At 39.3% G+C, this 14,057-nt stretch overlaps 1 protein-coding gene across 4 annotated transcripts in view; it reads left to right on the forward strand.

The window, feature by feature from the left end:
• USP48 (ubiquitin specific peptidase 48) overlaps positions 1-14,057 on the forward strand; it is a 92,004-nt gene that overhangs the window by 51,795 nt on the left and 26,152 nt on the right. For 2 of the 4 annotated variants that reach the window (XM_014855116.3, XM_014855118.3), the window contains 6 exons: positions 17-145; positions 1,208-1,357; positions 5,522-5,719; positions 7,843-7,957; positions 8,898-9,028; positions 12,103-12,174. In XM_014855116.3, coding sequence (XP_014710602.2) covers positions 17-145; positions 1,208-1,357; positions 5,522-5,719; positions 7,843-7,957; positions 8,898-9,028; positions 12,103-12,174 — 795 coding nt within the window. The remainder of the gene's footprint in view (positions 1-16; positions 146-1,207; positions 1,358-5,521; positions 5,720-7,842; positions 7,958-8,897; positions 9,029-12,102; positions 12,175-14,057) is intronic. The other 2 variants (XM_014855117.3, XM_044769944.2) reach the window with 2 other exon arrangements.

Genomic DNA, 14,057 nt, shown 5'->3' on the forward strand with positions numbered 1-14,057 from the left:
GATTTCTGTACCTCAGCAGAGCCTTCTAAGTCCCAGACTCGTAAACCCAAGTGTGGCAAAGGAACCCACTGCTCCCGAAATGCATACATGTTGGTTTATAGACTGCAGACTCAAGAAAAACCCAACACGACTGTGCAGGTACCAGGTAAGCAATTTTCCAGGATTATATGTCAGGCAAATATTTTAAAGATTTTTTCTTTTCCCCTTTTTCTCCCAAAGCCCCCCTGGTACAAAGTTGTGTATTTTTAGTTGTGGGTCCCTCCAGTTGTGAAGGCAAATATTTTAGAATACCATGCCTCAAAGGTCAGTGACAAGAACAGATTGCTTTCATTTATCACAATAGGCTGATTGCATCTGATAAATGTTGGTGAAGGTAGGTATAATCACAAATTTGCTTTAAAGTAGTGAGTTTTTTGAATAAGAGAGCCTTTAACAGAACTATTCCACTGACCTTCAACCCAAAGAAAAGTAAAAGCAATTAAAAAAAAAAATCCTATAGGTAATCAAGACAATTAATCAAGGTAATCAATCCTATAAGGAATCAATGTTTTTAAAGAGCAGTTTAGTTTTATTTTGTTCAGTTTTTAAAGCACTTGTGGGTTTTAGCCAGTCATTTATTAATTTTCTTTCTTTTTTTCTTTTTGGTGAGGAAGATTCATGCTGAGCTAACATCTGTGCCAGTCTTCCTGTATTTTGTATGTGGGAAGCTGCCACAGCATGGCTTGATAAGTGGTGTGTAGGTCTGCACCCAGGATCTGAACCCGCAAACCCTGGGCCACACTGCTGAAGTGGAGTGTGTGACCTTAAGCACTATGCCACCAGCCCCCTCTTTTTTATGAAAAAAAAAAAAAAAAAAAGAAAATGCAAGAGTTGCTGCTGGCCTGAAGGCAGCCTTTAGTTATTTTACCTAATACCATTCTATGCTCTGTGGCACTGTCTACTTTGGAGTGGCGTTTCTGAGCCATTTGATGGTTCCAGTTGGCTGATGACGTCACGGAGAAGCAGATGAGGGAATCACCTCGTGTGATTCCAGTTGCTGTCATCAGTTTTACTTCGGCTTTCAGGTTGGAGATCTCTAACAGAAAGGGAGACCACAGTAGGAAGTTGCCACCAAAATCTTAGCCATTATTCGATATAATTTAGAGATTAGCATGGTTCTGTGTGTTTGAAAACAGGATAAAGTTTTTTGCCGTTCCGTTTTGAACAGCCTTTCTTCAAGAGCTGGTGGAGCGGGATAATTCCAAGTTTGAGGAGTGGTGTATTGAAATGGCCGAGATGCGTAAGCAAAGCGTGGACAAAGGAAAAGCAAAGCACGAAGAGGTCAAGGAGCTGTACCAAAGGTTACCTGCTGGAGCTGGTCTGTAAGATATTCTGGGACAGCACTGTTGCCATTGAGTGCCTTGTTGCTTTTATGTTCACAAATGTGTATGAACAAACTTTCCCCTACCTTTTCATATAATCCACTAATGCCAGCTTATGTGCTATAAAATCACTATGTAAACCAGCAAGCAATAACTTGATGTGTAGCATTACATATACTTTTCATTATCATGTACTTTTAAAAACGGGAAGCTCTTAATAAATTATAAGGTTTTAGGTCAGCACTCTGCATATATGACTCTTGTAGATATTTTTGTGAGATATTAGCTTGTTCTTAAGGAAAAATCTGATTGGCTTACTATGGAAGCAACTCTCCTGTTCTGTTTCCTTGCATACTTTGTGCATTGACAGTATTACCAGGCATTCTTTGATATGAGTACTATCTTTTATGATACTATTAGACTAATTTGAAATTTAATATCAAATATTATGCTAAGAATAGGAAAGCTTTCTGCTGACCTTTAATTTCGTAAGAATTATCCCACTTAATCTAGCTCATCCCTTTACTGTATATGTTTATTCAAGTTTACCTAGCGCCTCAAAAAGGAAATATCAACTTTTTAAGGCTGGTATGCCATTTGTAATGATCTGTTGTCTTTGTCATTTCATAGACATGAATTTCCCATACCCAATTCCTACTTAAAGAAGAGAGGCAATTTAATCCTAATTTTAGAAAATAAATACTCAAGCATAATTGTACTTGTGGTTTTGTCTTTTTGATATCTTAATTTTCCATTGGTATAACTTTAGACAAAAGATGAAGATAAATTGCTAAGAATAACTCTTAAAAGTTCTTTCTAAACTACATCTTAATTTGATTCTGACTTTTCTTTGTAACCTCTTACTCTGTCCCAAGGGTCAGGGTTAACCTAAAGAATTAGACTGACCTTAATTTTACTGGAAATGAACATATGATTCAAATCTCTAAATTTATTCAAAGGAGTTGGGACCTAGAAATCTATTTTTTGAACTTTATTCACAGTTTTCTGTATTCACTGGACAATAGCAGGGTACTTACTGCATCTGAGGTAAAATGCTCTTTTGAACCACTCTTGAAAACTGCTCTTTAAAACTCTGGTCCAGAGATGTTATCGGTCAAGTTAACACGTACTTGTGCTTCTCTTGGCTGTTTTCATTCAGTCTGTGAGAACCTGTGCTTACATTCCTGGTAAAAGTATTATACCAATTATGAGCTTTATGATTTTTTCCCATTTGCAGTAAACTTGCATAGTAGAAGGTCCATGCTGTCCTAAAGTGTAAAATCCCAAAGCTAATGGCCATGGTTTTGTGCTGCCAACCGAAGTCTTTTGTTACGCATTTTCTAAATCTTATCTTTGCTTGTGAACATATTTAAAGAAGAGTCACTTATTCTAAAATAGAAACCTTTGGCTCTTTTTATTTAAATTGAAATAAACTGTCTCTAAATAATCTTAAATTATCTCTAGGTAAAGTGTTTCAAATATTTTTGATGCCACAATCTTTCTGAACTTCAAAGCTTTCCAAAAGAAAATTCCTTATGTTCAATATCCAGGCATTTAAAAAAAATTATAAATAACTTTGAACCAAAATGTACATTTCCCTCTGGCAAACATTTTAACAATTGCTTTCCCGGTTTTTCAAATGCTGAGATTTTATGCAGTTCGTTATCTCCGACCTGTTAACTGGAGAGAATTCTCATTTCCCTCTGGTCTTGGTTATCCCTGCCTTTGGAAGGTGATGCTTAGGTCGTTTACTGAATCACAAATAACAGAAAACATGTCTGAGAACCTGCCCGGAGTCTCTAGTGCAGAAACATCTAGTGTAGGAACTTCCGCAAGCAGGATTTGCCCGAACTATTGGACCCTGATTCTCAGGGAAGCTCTTGGCAGAGATCGATACAACTCTTTATAGTGCTGGAGATTGAAAATGAAAAGAAAGACAGACCCCTGTGACCGCAGTCGCTCTTCCTTCCACGGATCCTGTAGCACACTAAAACTGGCACCCTAAATCCGGAAAACGGGCCGAGTTAATTTAAGTATGGTGTTACGTCAGAATTAGAGGCCCAGTGTCTGCTTTCTTCTTTCCTATTCTTACTATAAAATCATACATGATTTTTTAAATCTTCATATCTTATATTGAATTCATATTAAACTACTCAAAACCAAAACAATCAGCTTCACTTGCAAGTTTTCTGCGGGCCTTTAGGGGATTGGAAAACGTCTTTAGCTAACGGCCTTTGAGTCACAGCTTGGTCGTGTGGGTCAGGGTTCTCATCACCTGGGCTTGGAATTTCAGCAGACGCCCCTTGGCGAGGAGTGCTTTGTGCACTTTCAGTTTTCCTGCCGTCCTCGCCTCGGAAAGTCAGGAATCACATGGCCTGTCCTCCAGTTGGCAATGGCAGGGACTGTCCTGTTCACCCCTCCCAAGTGGCTGGAGAAACCAGAAACCCCGGCAAATTATTCTTGAATATTGCTCAGTGTCACATTCTCATTTCTCTCCTCTGATAGCCTTCAGATTACTAAAAATTGTAATCCAAGCGACTGTTTTTGGGAAAAGATTAGATATGCTAAGAGTTTCGTTTTGCTTTCTTGGATAGGGGTTATTTATCTTTGCTTCTTAAGATACCCAGTGTCCTCTCTCCCTGGCAGATTAAACTTGATAAGCAGCAAATGAAATTGGGAGGTATTTTGAATTTAATTAACCGTACCATTGTGTATTATAAGATGTCACAACCATGTTACCTATACTGAATCTTAAGGTCTCCTCTTTTATATATTGTGTGGATGTATAATTAACTTTTCTATTATCTCTTTTCTTCCAAAAAGCTCAAAATGCTTCACATATCTTATCTTTTACATTCAACAACATCCCTGTGAGGTAGGTAGAAGGGCAGGTATTATTACCTTCATTTTACATATAAAAGACCTGAAGCATTAGAGAGTTTAAGTGACTTGCTCAAGTTCAGTTTCTTGGTGACAGAACTTGGAGCGGACCTTGGTCTCAACTCGCAGTCCTGAGCTCTTCCTGTGCAGCTGCCCAGAGCTGACGATCAGAAGGCTCGCAGTTGATGCTGTGAGGTTTCAGCACAAAGAAGGGACCCAGTAATTCCAAATTTTGTTTTTGTGAAAATTTAAATGTTCTATACTCAACTTAAAGTGAGAGTTAGTTTCCTAGAGTTGTAATTCTCAGGGAAGTATAAAATTGGTCAAAATGGGCTTTGAGTTGAATTGTCTCCCCCTCAGATCTCATCAGAAGTAGTACATAATACAAATATATAAATTCAACCTTTGTATGTTTTCTTCTATGTTTTATGCTGGGACTCACTGGAGATCTTTGTAAGTAATCAAAGCTGGCCCTTTATCTTTAATTTTGGCTTTTAGGGAACTCTGGGACTCTGTTTTCCCAAATTAAAACTCATTTGGAGGTGTTTGGTTTTGTCTTAATTTTTGCGACTTCAAAGTTGATATAATTCCATTCTAGTGCATTTCATCCTGGAATTTGTTTACAATAGCTTACTTTATTGGAATACATAATGATGTAATGAATAGACGATGCTGTAGATTTGGGTGGGGAAATCAAATACCTTTTAATCAAGTCAGCAGCATCTTGGATGAAGGAAAGTGCAATGGTTGAAGCAGTCTTGTCAGAGCGCAGTTACAGCTGATGAGGTTAATTTCTAACTTAGAACTCAGGCTTCTCAATTTAATTTTCAGATGGAGAACACATATTGATGAAAAGTATTTATGAAAATCATGTATGAAATAAACATGGCAGGGGATGAAGTTACGTGATTTGCAAGCCAGTGTGGAGCGTGGCTTGTAGTCAGTGATCACGGGTGTCCTGGTCAAAGCTCTGCTGTGCTTTCAAGCAAGACACTTCTCTCTGTGGATGCCTCTTTTGTAGAATGTGGTTAATAATACCAGCCGATCTCATAGGGCACTGTGCAGGCTCGTCCCTGTAGTGCACAGCTCCTTGAGCTCAGAAGAGGGGTAGTGAAATGGAGCTTTGTGTTGTACGCATTAAACATCTCCCCTGAACAATGAGTCTTCTGATTCTGCTAACTTTGGACAGAGTTTGCATTGTCTTTTGAGGAAAATGAATGTATCATTTAGTCAAAAAGCTGTAAAAATACATAGGCTCTTTCCCTTGCTCTCTTCCTCAGAGCCCTATGAATTTGTCTCTCTTGAGTGGCTGCAGAAGTGGTTGGATGAATCGACGCCCACCAAGCCTATCGATAATCACGCTTGCCTGTGTTCCCATGACAAGCTTCATCCTGATAAAATATCGATCATGAAGAGAATCTCTGAGTATGCGGCTGACATTTTCTACAGTCGATATGGAGGAGGACCAAGACTAACTGGTAACTCAAGATGTCTTCTCTGCGTAGAAAGAGAGTAATGCATTAACTCCTCATTAGGTCATTTAACCATGCCAGACACTACAAATGATCCTTACACTTTGCAAAATGGATTTGCTAAATAAAGAAGTTAAGCAGCATTATACATGGTATATTTATAACGTTACAAAGGAAACTGATGTTACTCATTGAGATTTGTTGTTCTCTTCCCTCTTGAAACAGACAAAATAAGATACTTTTGAGAAAACCATATGGGTAGTATTTTGCTACTTTATACAATATTCTTCAGAATCCTTGAAGAGTACAAGTCTTATGCCTCTCTGCTATGGTGACTTCCTAATGGTGTGAGATCTGTAGATTGTTACTCGGTTTATGAAAGAAAGCTACTTGATTCTACCCTGAATACCTGTAACCACATAATATCCGTAGTCTGTTTGGTTCCTTTTGCCTCTCTTTGAAACATTTTTCTTTTTAATGAGCAACTGGCAACACAGGCCTCCTCCAATCTATAGATGAGCCTAAAAACAAAGTTGCATGACCATCATCACCACCCCCTTTTCCCTAAATAAGTGCTATTGTGTACACAACTTACTGCATAAAAGCTGGCATTTAACTACATGATGTAGGCCTTCTCTTGTACACATCTGGAGTTTTTCTTTCTAAATTTTTTTTTTGTTGTTTTTTGAGGAAGATTACCCCTAAGCTAACATCTGCTGCCACTCCTCCTCTTTTTTGCTGTGGAAGACTGGCCCTGAGCTAACGTCCATGCCCATCTTCCTCTACTTTACATGTGGGATGCCTCGTTCTGCTTCGGCAGCCTGGGGTTCGCTGGTTTGGATCCCGGGTGCGGACATGGCACTGCTTTGCAAAAGCCATGCTGTGGTAGGCGTCCCACATATAAAGTAGAGGAAGATGGGTGTAGATGTTAGCTCAGGGCCAGTCTTCCTCAGCAAAAAGAGAATTGGCAGTAGTTAGCTCAGGGCTAATCTTCCTCCAAAAAAAAAAAAATGTGGGAATGTGGGACGCCTGCCACAGCATGGCTTGCCAAGCAGTGCCATGTCCTTATCCAGGGTCCAAACCAGCGAACCCTAGGCTGAAGTGGAACACACGCACTTAACTGCTGCGCCACCAGGCCGGCCCCTAAATTTCTGTTTTTGATTCGTAATCACTAAATTATGCAATAAGAAGATCTTTCAAAGAATCAACATTTCATGTGATTCCTAGAACTGTGTGTTTTAAATCGGGCCATTAGGGGCTGGCCCTGTGGCCGAGTGCTTAAGTTCGAGCGTTCCGCTTCAATGGCCAAGGGTGTCGCTGGTTCGGATCCTAGGCGTGGACATGGCACTGCTCATCAAGCCATGCCGAGGCGCCGTCCCACGTGCCACAACTAGAAGGACCCACAACTAAAAATACACAACTACGTACTGGGGGGCTTTGGGGAGAAAAAGGAAAAAATAAAATCTTTAAGTCAGGCCCTTGATTTTTCTTTTCCCTTTAGTGTTCTGTGCTTTGAGGTGTTCCAATAGTTGTTAACCCACACGAAGCTCTTAAACATTACATTTATGTCAGATACGTTGACTACCCCTCCCCCTTTAGAGCCTGAATTATTTGATTATAGTGTTGTAAACTTTGCGTATAAACTTTGTAAAATACCATATTTTGTGGTGTAGTTTTAGCGTATTATATTTTGCCTCTTACTCTTTTTCTGTTCTTTCTTCTTCTTCTCCCCAGAGCTCCCCAGTACATAGTTGTATACATTTTGCTTGTAAGTCCTTGCTTCTGGTGCATGGGACACCACCTCAGCATGGCTTGATGAGTTGTGCTAGGTCCGTGCCCAGGATCCGAACCGGCAAAACCTTGGGCTGCCAAAGCAGAGTGCGTGAACTTAACCACTTGGCCAGGGGTCTGGCCCCATTTCCTCTTATTCTTTGTGCAGATAACAATGTTGCTGTCTTGATATTTATATTACAAAAATAATTTAGGATATATTCCAAATTTGCTATGTTGTCAAAAGGTGTGACTTTAGTTTAGAATTCTTCTGTGTTTTGAGAAGTGCTGAAAACGTTTTCCTAGCAGGACACCTGTGTGTGAATAAACTGTTTCCTTTCTTTCTCTCTCGCCTCTAGTGAAAGCCCTGTGTAAGGAATGTGTGGTAGAACGTTGTCGTGTGTTGCGTCTGAAGAACCAACTAAATGAAGATTATAAAACTGTTAATAATCTGCTAAAAGTAACAGTAAAGGGGTATGTTACACAGTGTATATTGTTTATGATAAGCTAAAAAATTTTCAAGAGGTAGTAACCAAGTAGTTTATTATTATTTATGGATAATAGGGAGTTGGGATTTTTAGAAGAAAGAAGGGTGATGAAGTGGATGGCAGAGCCAGATTAAATTTTGCAGTCGCTGCCTCTGTGGCCAAGATAAAGAAAGCTGAGTCACAGGCTTTGCGCTGTATTCCATCCATTAGCAGGGTGGAAGCAGAGACGTGGATCTGAGGCCTGACCAAACCAAGGCACAGTGGTAGCCTGTGTTCTGGCTTGGGGTTATAGAAAGCTTATGTTGGGAAATCATCCTTGCAGGCCTGGGGGTGTCCTCTTTAGAGAGGCTGAAGTAAGTGTGTTAACAATTGATACCCAGTGGAGCGTCCTTGTCAGAAGCATCCAGGGTACTTGGAATATGTCAAACACCCCACCTCCCCCAGAGTACCTCTGGACTCGGGAACCAGTAGAATCAGATGGCATTTGTTCTGTCTGTGTTTAGTTTCAGTTGTATGTTTCCCAAAGATTTTTTAGAAGGCTACTGAGTCCCCTGAACGTGCGTCTGTGTGTAGACATGGACGGATATGTGAGTGCCTGTGTGCACGCTGAATGGCACAGCTGCGTGAAGTTGTGAATAGTAATCAAGTGGAAGAAAGTGGCCAGTTGATTGGTGTGATTGGTGTGAATGTAAATGAGGGTTGGGAGAGACAGGGTAAAATTGAGGATGGAAATACATGTTTGGTACCTGGAATTCAGTAGTGAGGAGTAAAAATGGCCACGGTTAGGAAGCGGGTTAAAAAAACTGTGTGTACAGCAGCAGATGTTGAATGTTTATCATTCATTGTGCTCGTGGCCTTTACAAGGAGAGGGAGGAGGACGTCAGGAAACATCACTTGAATGATTTCATATTCTCTCTGTTCCTCAGCAATGATGGATTTTGGGTGGGAAAATCCTCCTTGCGCAGCTGGCGCCAGCTAGCTCTGGAACAATTAGATGAGCAAGATGGTGACGCAGACCAAAGCAATGGGAAAATGAACGGCAGCACGTTGAATAAAGGTAATGTTTAAAAGCTTCGTGTAGATGCTTGCGAATTACACCACAAAATTGCAAACACTCCTTTTTAGTCGAATTGTTTCATTCCCATCCGTGTAATTTTAAAGACAGTTTTTATTAAACCTAAAGCTCTCAAAACTGTCTCAGAACAAATACAAGATTTTTGAGCTATTGAAATTGAGCAAAGGTTCAGCAGCTCATAATGAGAAATTCTTTATAACCTGTCATAGTTTGGGCTCAGGGTCTCTCTAGTTAATCATGTGCAAAATTAATTTTAATTTTTCTCCATACTAAAATGTTTAAGAAAGGTAAGTGCTGCAAATTGCAGTTTATGGTAAGCTCAGTACATTGCAGTTACAGACTGTCTGCCACGCTTACAGGCTGCCTTTGGCAAGTAAATGAGCTTGTGCTTCTGCACTTTCTCATCCAGGAGAGAAGGCAGCTTTTAAATAGCTTTTTGCTTATAAATTCTTCTGAGTTTCCTGAGTTTTCTGAAGCTATGGTTTCAAATAGGAAATTATGTTAATGTAAGTCAAGCACTAAATTTAATTTTATAATCAGTGTTTTTTAAGCTATCAAGGGAAATTAATGCACAGAAACTATTTTTAGATTTCAAATGGAAACTAGTGGTTTGATCTGTTTACTAATTCAGAGGTGCAATTAATGATCCATAAGCAATTATTTCACTTAATTTTCTTATCTCCAAATATTAGTATTTACCTACATGTGTAGTTTTTATCATTTTAATATTTTTAACGTTTTTGCTGAAATATTCTGTATTTTCTGACTCAAGCATTTTATATCATTTCATTTTATTTGTTGTGGATCTTCCCATATCAGTACTTTTTGAGAAAATAAAAACACCAAAGCCAGAGTTAGTTTTAAGGTGTGATTTTTAACATTTTCAAATGTGAAGATGTTTTTTCTTTTGGTTAAAATATTTTGTTGTGCTGTGTAATTCATGAACTTAACATTAGTTGTAATTTTGTTGTCCTGCCATTTAAAAACCATACTTTTAGTGGTGTCATGTGACCCAGTGTGTTAAGTATTTATTTGGTGCTTATTTAATTAAGCCTCTTTATATATCAGTGACCCTTGATTTTAAGTAAAGTTGGTTGCCGTAACAGAGAGTGCCTTGATGTTGTCCTAGCTTAAAAATATTTTTCATGTTGCTTTCAGAGTAACATGCTTCTCTTCTCCCCCTTCCTCCATTCAAAGATTTTAAAAGCTTGAAACAGTACAGGAGTAACAAAGCAAAACCTGAAAGCCCTTCCACCAGATACAATCACTGCAAACAGTAGCTTTTTATTTTTTTACTTTTAAAAATTATTTAATTTTTTATTTATTTTATTTATTTATTTTTTAATTTATTGTTTTTTTTTTAAAGATTTTATTTTTCCTTTTTCTCCCAAAGCCTCCTAGTACATAGTTGTGTAATTTTTTTTAGTTGGGGGTCCTTCCAGTTGTGGCATGTGGGACACCACCTCAGCATGGCCTGATGAGCATGCCATGTCTGCGCCCAGGATTCGAACTGGTGAAACCCTGGGCTGCCGAAGCAGAGCGTGCAAACCTAACCACTCGGCCACGGTGCCGGCCCCTATCTTTTATTTTATTTTATTTTTTGAGGACGATTCGCCCTGAGCTAACATCTGCAGGCAATCCTCCTCTTTTTTGCTGAGGAAGACTGGCCCTGAGCTAACATTCGTGCCCATCTTCCTCTACTTTATATGTTGGACGCCTACCACAGCATGGCGTGCCAAGCGGTGCCACCTTTGCACCCGGGATCTGAACTGGCGAACCCTGGGCCACTGAAGCGGGACGTGTGCACTTAACCGCTGCACCACTGGGCTGGCCCCAACAGTAGGTTTTTATAATGGCACTTGTATGGGCACAGTTCTGCATTCTTCCTCTGTCAAAGTGCACAATTCATTTTACTTAGTGGTTGCATTTCGTTGTGTGGATGTATTGTGTTTATTTATGTGTTCTGTTTCAGTTTTTTACCGTTGTTATATAAGCACAGATGCAGTAAGCATCCTTGTGTGTCCTTGTACCTGCACCTTTGCATAATTTTCAAATTATTTCCAAAAAATAAATTCCTAGAGGTTGCTGGGACAGAGAATTATACGCATTTATAATTGCCACATATTGATAAATTTCCTCCAGAAAGTGTATTGGGAGCTTGTTTCTGCATTCTTTTGTCAACATAAAGAGTACACCAGTTACATCAATTTTTATCAGTTTGATATACGAAAAATGACTTAGCAGTGTCAGGATTTATGGATGGCTTTCAAAATTCTCGTTGAGGTTGATCATCGTCGTGTATTTGAGAAGTTATTTGTATGTGTGTGTGACAGAAGAGAGGGGAGCCATCTGGTCATGTCCTTCATTTGCCTATTCTCTACTTGAGCTTTTTACATGGTTAGGAAATATTCTTTATATATATTAAGTATATTAAAAATGTGTTACGTACTTAATCTGGTAAACCCGTGGATAACTATTCTAATCTCCTGACTTAACACTTCTTTTATTCAATCATGTTGCTGGTACACACAACTACAAATTGATGGTGACATGGTGTAGACGAGTAGGAGAAGAAGATACTGGAAGAGAAATATTAACAGGAAAAGCAAAGTTCTTATTATGTATGTTTGACGTTAAAGGTTAAGTCCTTATTGCATTTGCCTCTAAAGCTTTCTTTTCAACCCCTAAAAGAATAGGTAGGTGAAAATGACATGACATGTCAGTGATTAACTTGGTTTATGACACAGTATTCTGAGTACCTTGACTAGAATTAATGGAAGGATATGTAAATTATTTTTCAATTTGAAAAAAGGCACATCTTCTTGCATAACCTAAATCTTTAAAAAGTAAAACTGCCATTCAGATATTTTTCTTCCCTTTTAAGGGAAAGAAATATAACACTTCTTGGGAGAACGGTGTAGGAATCACTTGGGTCTAATTTTTAGATTCCGTTTTAAAGTTTTCTTTGTTCAGAATTGTGCGGCGTAATATCTCTGCTACTTTGAACTTTAAATACAACAGCTAGAGCAGTTATTATCTTCATTTCTTTTGATTAGATGAATCAAAGGAAGAAAGAAAAGAAGAAGAAGAGGAATTAAATTTTAATGAAGATATTCTGTGTCCACATGGTAAGCTGGAAGCATAGATTTTCCGTTGTTAGTCTGACTTTAGCATCTCATAAATATTATCTTAAATGTTTTGCTCTTTCTCTTAGGTATTAGGCCCTAATATGGCGGCCATGATGGAGTGACTGGTTTTCTAAACTGTACTTGTTTTGGATATTTTTAACTATTAGCTCTTACCATCTGCTTTCATGCCAGCACCCCCCACACCTTTTCTCCCCCCCCCAAAAAAAGATTTGCCCGTATTTAGAGGAGAAGAAATTTTTTGTCACTTGCCACATTGAAGGGCTTTCTAAGTTTGATGGGAAGAATTTCACTTATTTCTCATGACTGTATTTGTCTAATTTGAACACTTTGAGAACAGTGTTTGCGTATTTCTTATTATTAGGGCTATTTCTGGTATAGATTCTTAGATAATTATCAACTAGCAGCTGTGTAATATATACTCTTAATAATTTCAGAATCCTTATTAATCCAATGTATTTGTTTATGTATGTTTTATTTGGTCTTCATGAGTGCTCACTTCTCTCTTTTATTTTTTTTAAGATTTAAAAATTTTTCCTTTTTCTCCCCAAAGCCCCCTAGTACATAGTTGTATGTTTTTAGTTGTGGGTCCTTCTAGTTGTGGCATGTGGGACACCGCCTCAACATGGCTTGATGATTGGTGCCATGTCTGTGCCCAGGATTCGAACTGGCGAAACCCTGGGCCTCCAAAACAGAGCGCACAAACTTAACCACTCAGCCACGGGGCCGGCCCCAAGTGCTCACTTCTAATAAACTTGCAAGTTTACATATGAGACATGATTTTCCTTTCTATTAGAACTCTGAAATTCAAACAAGCATCTACTTCTCAAAACCTTCTACTGGTGTAAGTCCCTCTATCCTGAGAAAAACTGGACCCAGAGAAGTTTGGATGGCAGTGGTTAAAACTGTTCAGCTACATCTGTGCATTTCTTGTTGTGTGCTAATATATTGCTAATACTCAGGATTCTTGTCTGTCCTAATAAATTCCTAATTTTAGTTCTTACTTCATGAATTCATTGTGAACCAGGACATGATGTCTCTCACTTATCCTCGTGCACACTAAGCACTTTTGTATCAGGGTCCTTGGTGACACTGGTGATAATAGTTGCAACTTAACTGGTACTTCATACTGATCTTCCTGGACATTAGCTCATTGCACCTCACTGGCTGGGTGGCATTCTCATTTCCTGGCCACACAACTAGGAAGGGGAGGGAGTCATCTTGGGATGTGGATTTGGCTCTCTGTGGTCCCAAGCCCATCTGCCCTTCCCATCGCATCACCCTGCCTTCTGGTTTGTCCCCTTGACACTAATAGTGTACAGTAGGAGCACAAATGTGGGAGAAGATGTGACCTCCTGATTGGTAGACAGATTAAGTAAATAAAGGACGGTGAAGTAAATAGCTGAAAGATGCTTTCATATCAACATATCAGCTTTTTTTTTTTTTTTCCTGCTTTTTCTCCCCAAGTCCTCCCATTACATAGTTGCATATTTAGTTGTGGGTCTTTCTAGTCATGGCATGTGGGATGCCGCCTCAGCGCGGCCTGACAAGCGGCGCCATGTCCACGTCCAGGATCCGAACCAGTGAAACCCTGTGCCACCAAAGTGGAGTGTGCAAACTTAACCACTTGGCCATGGGGCCAGCCCCTCAACTCTTTTATTTTACCTTCATGGCAGAGTGTGGACATGGGATAAGTGCTTCCATTTTGAGAGTTGAGGAATCTGTAGGAGAATACTAAGTTTCGTGCTCGGTGCTGCCCAGCTGGTTGAAACTGTGCCAGAACTCAGATTGTATCTTCCTCCTTCACTCCCTGACTTTTGCTCTGTCCTCCCACCTCTTGTCTCATCTTGTCATTTCAGTGGTAC

Source organism: Equus asinus, chromosome 5, assembly GCF_041296235.1.
Source record: "Equus asinus isolate D_3611 breed Donkey chromosome 5, EquAss-T2T_v2, whole genome shotgun sequence".
Classification (NCBI taxonomy): domain Eukaryota; kingdom Metazoa; phylum Chordata; class Mammalia; order Perissodactyla; family Equidae; genus Equus; species Equus asinus.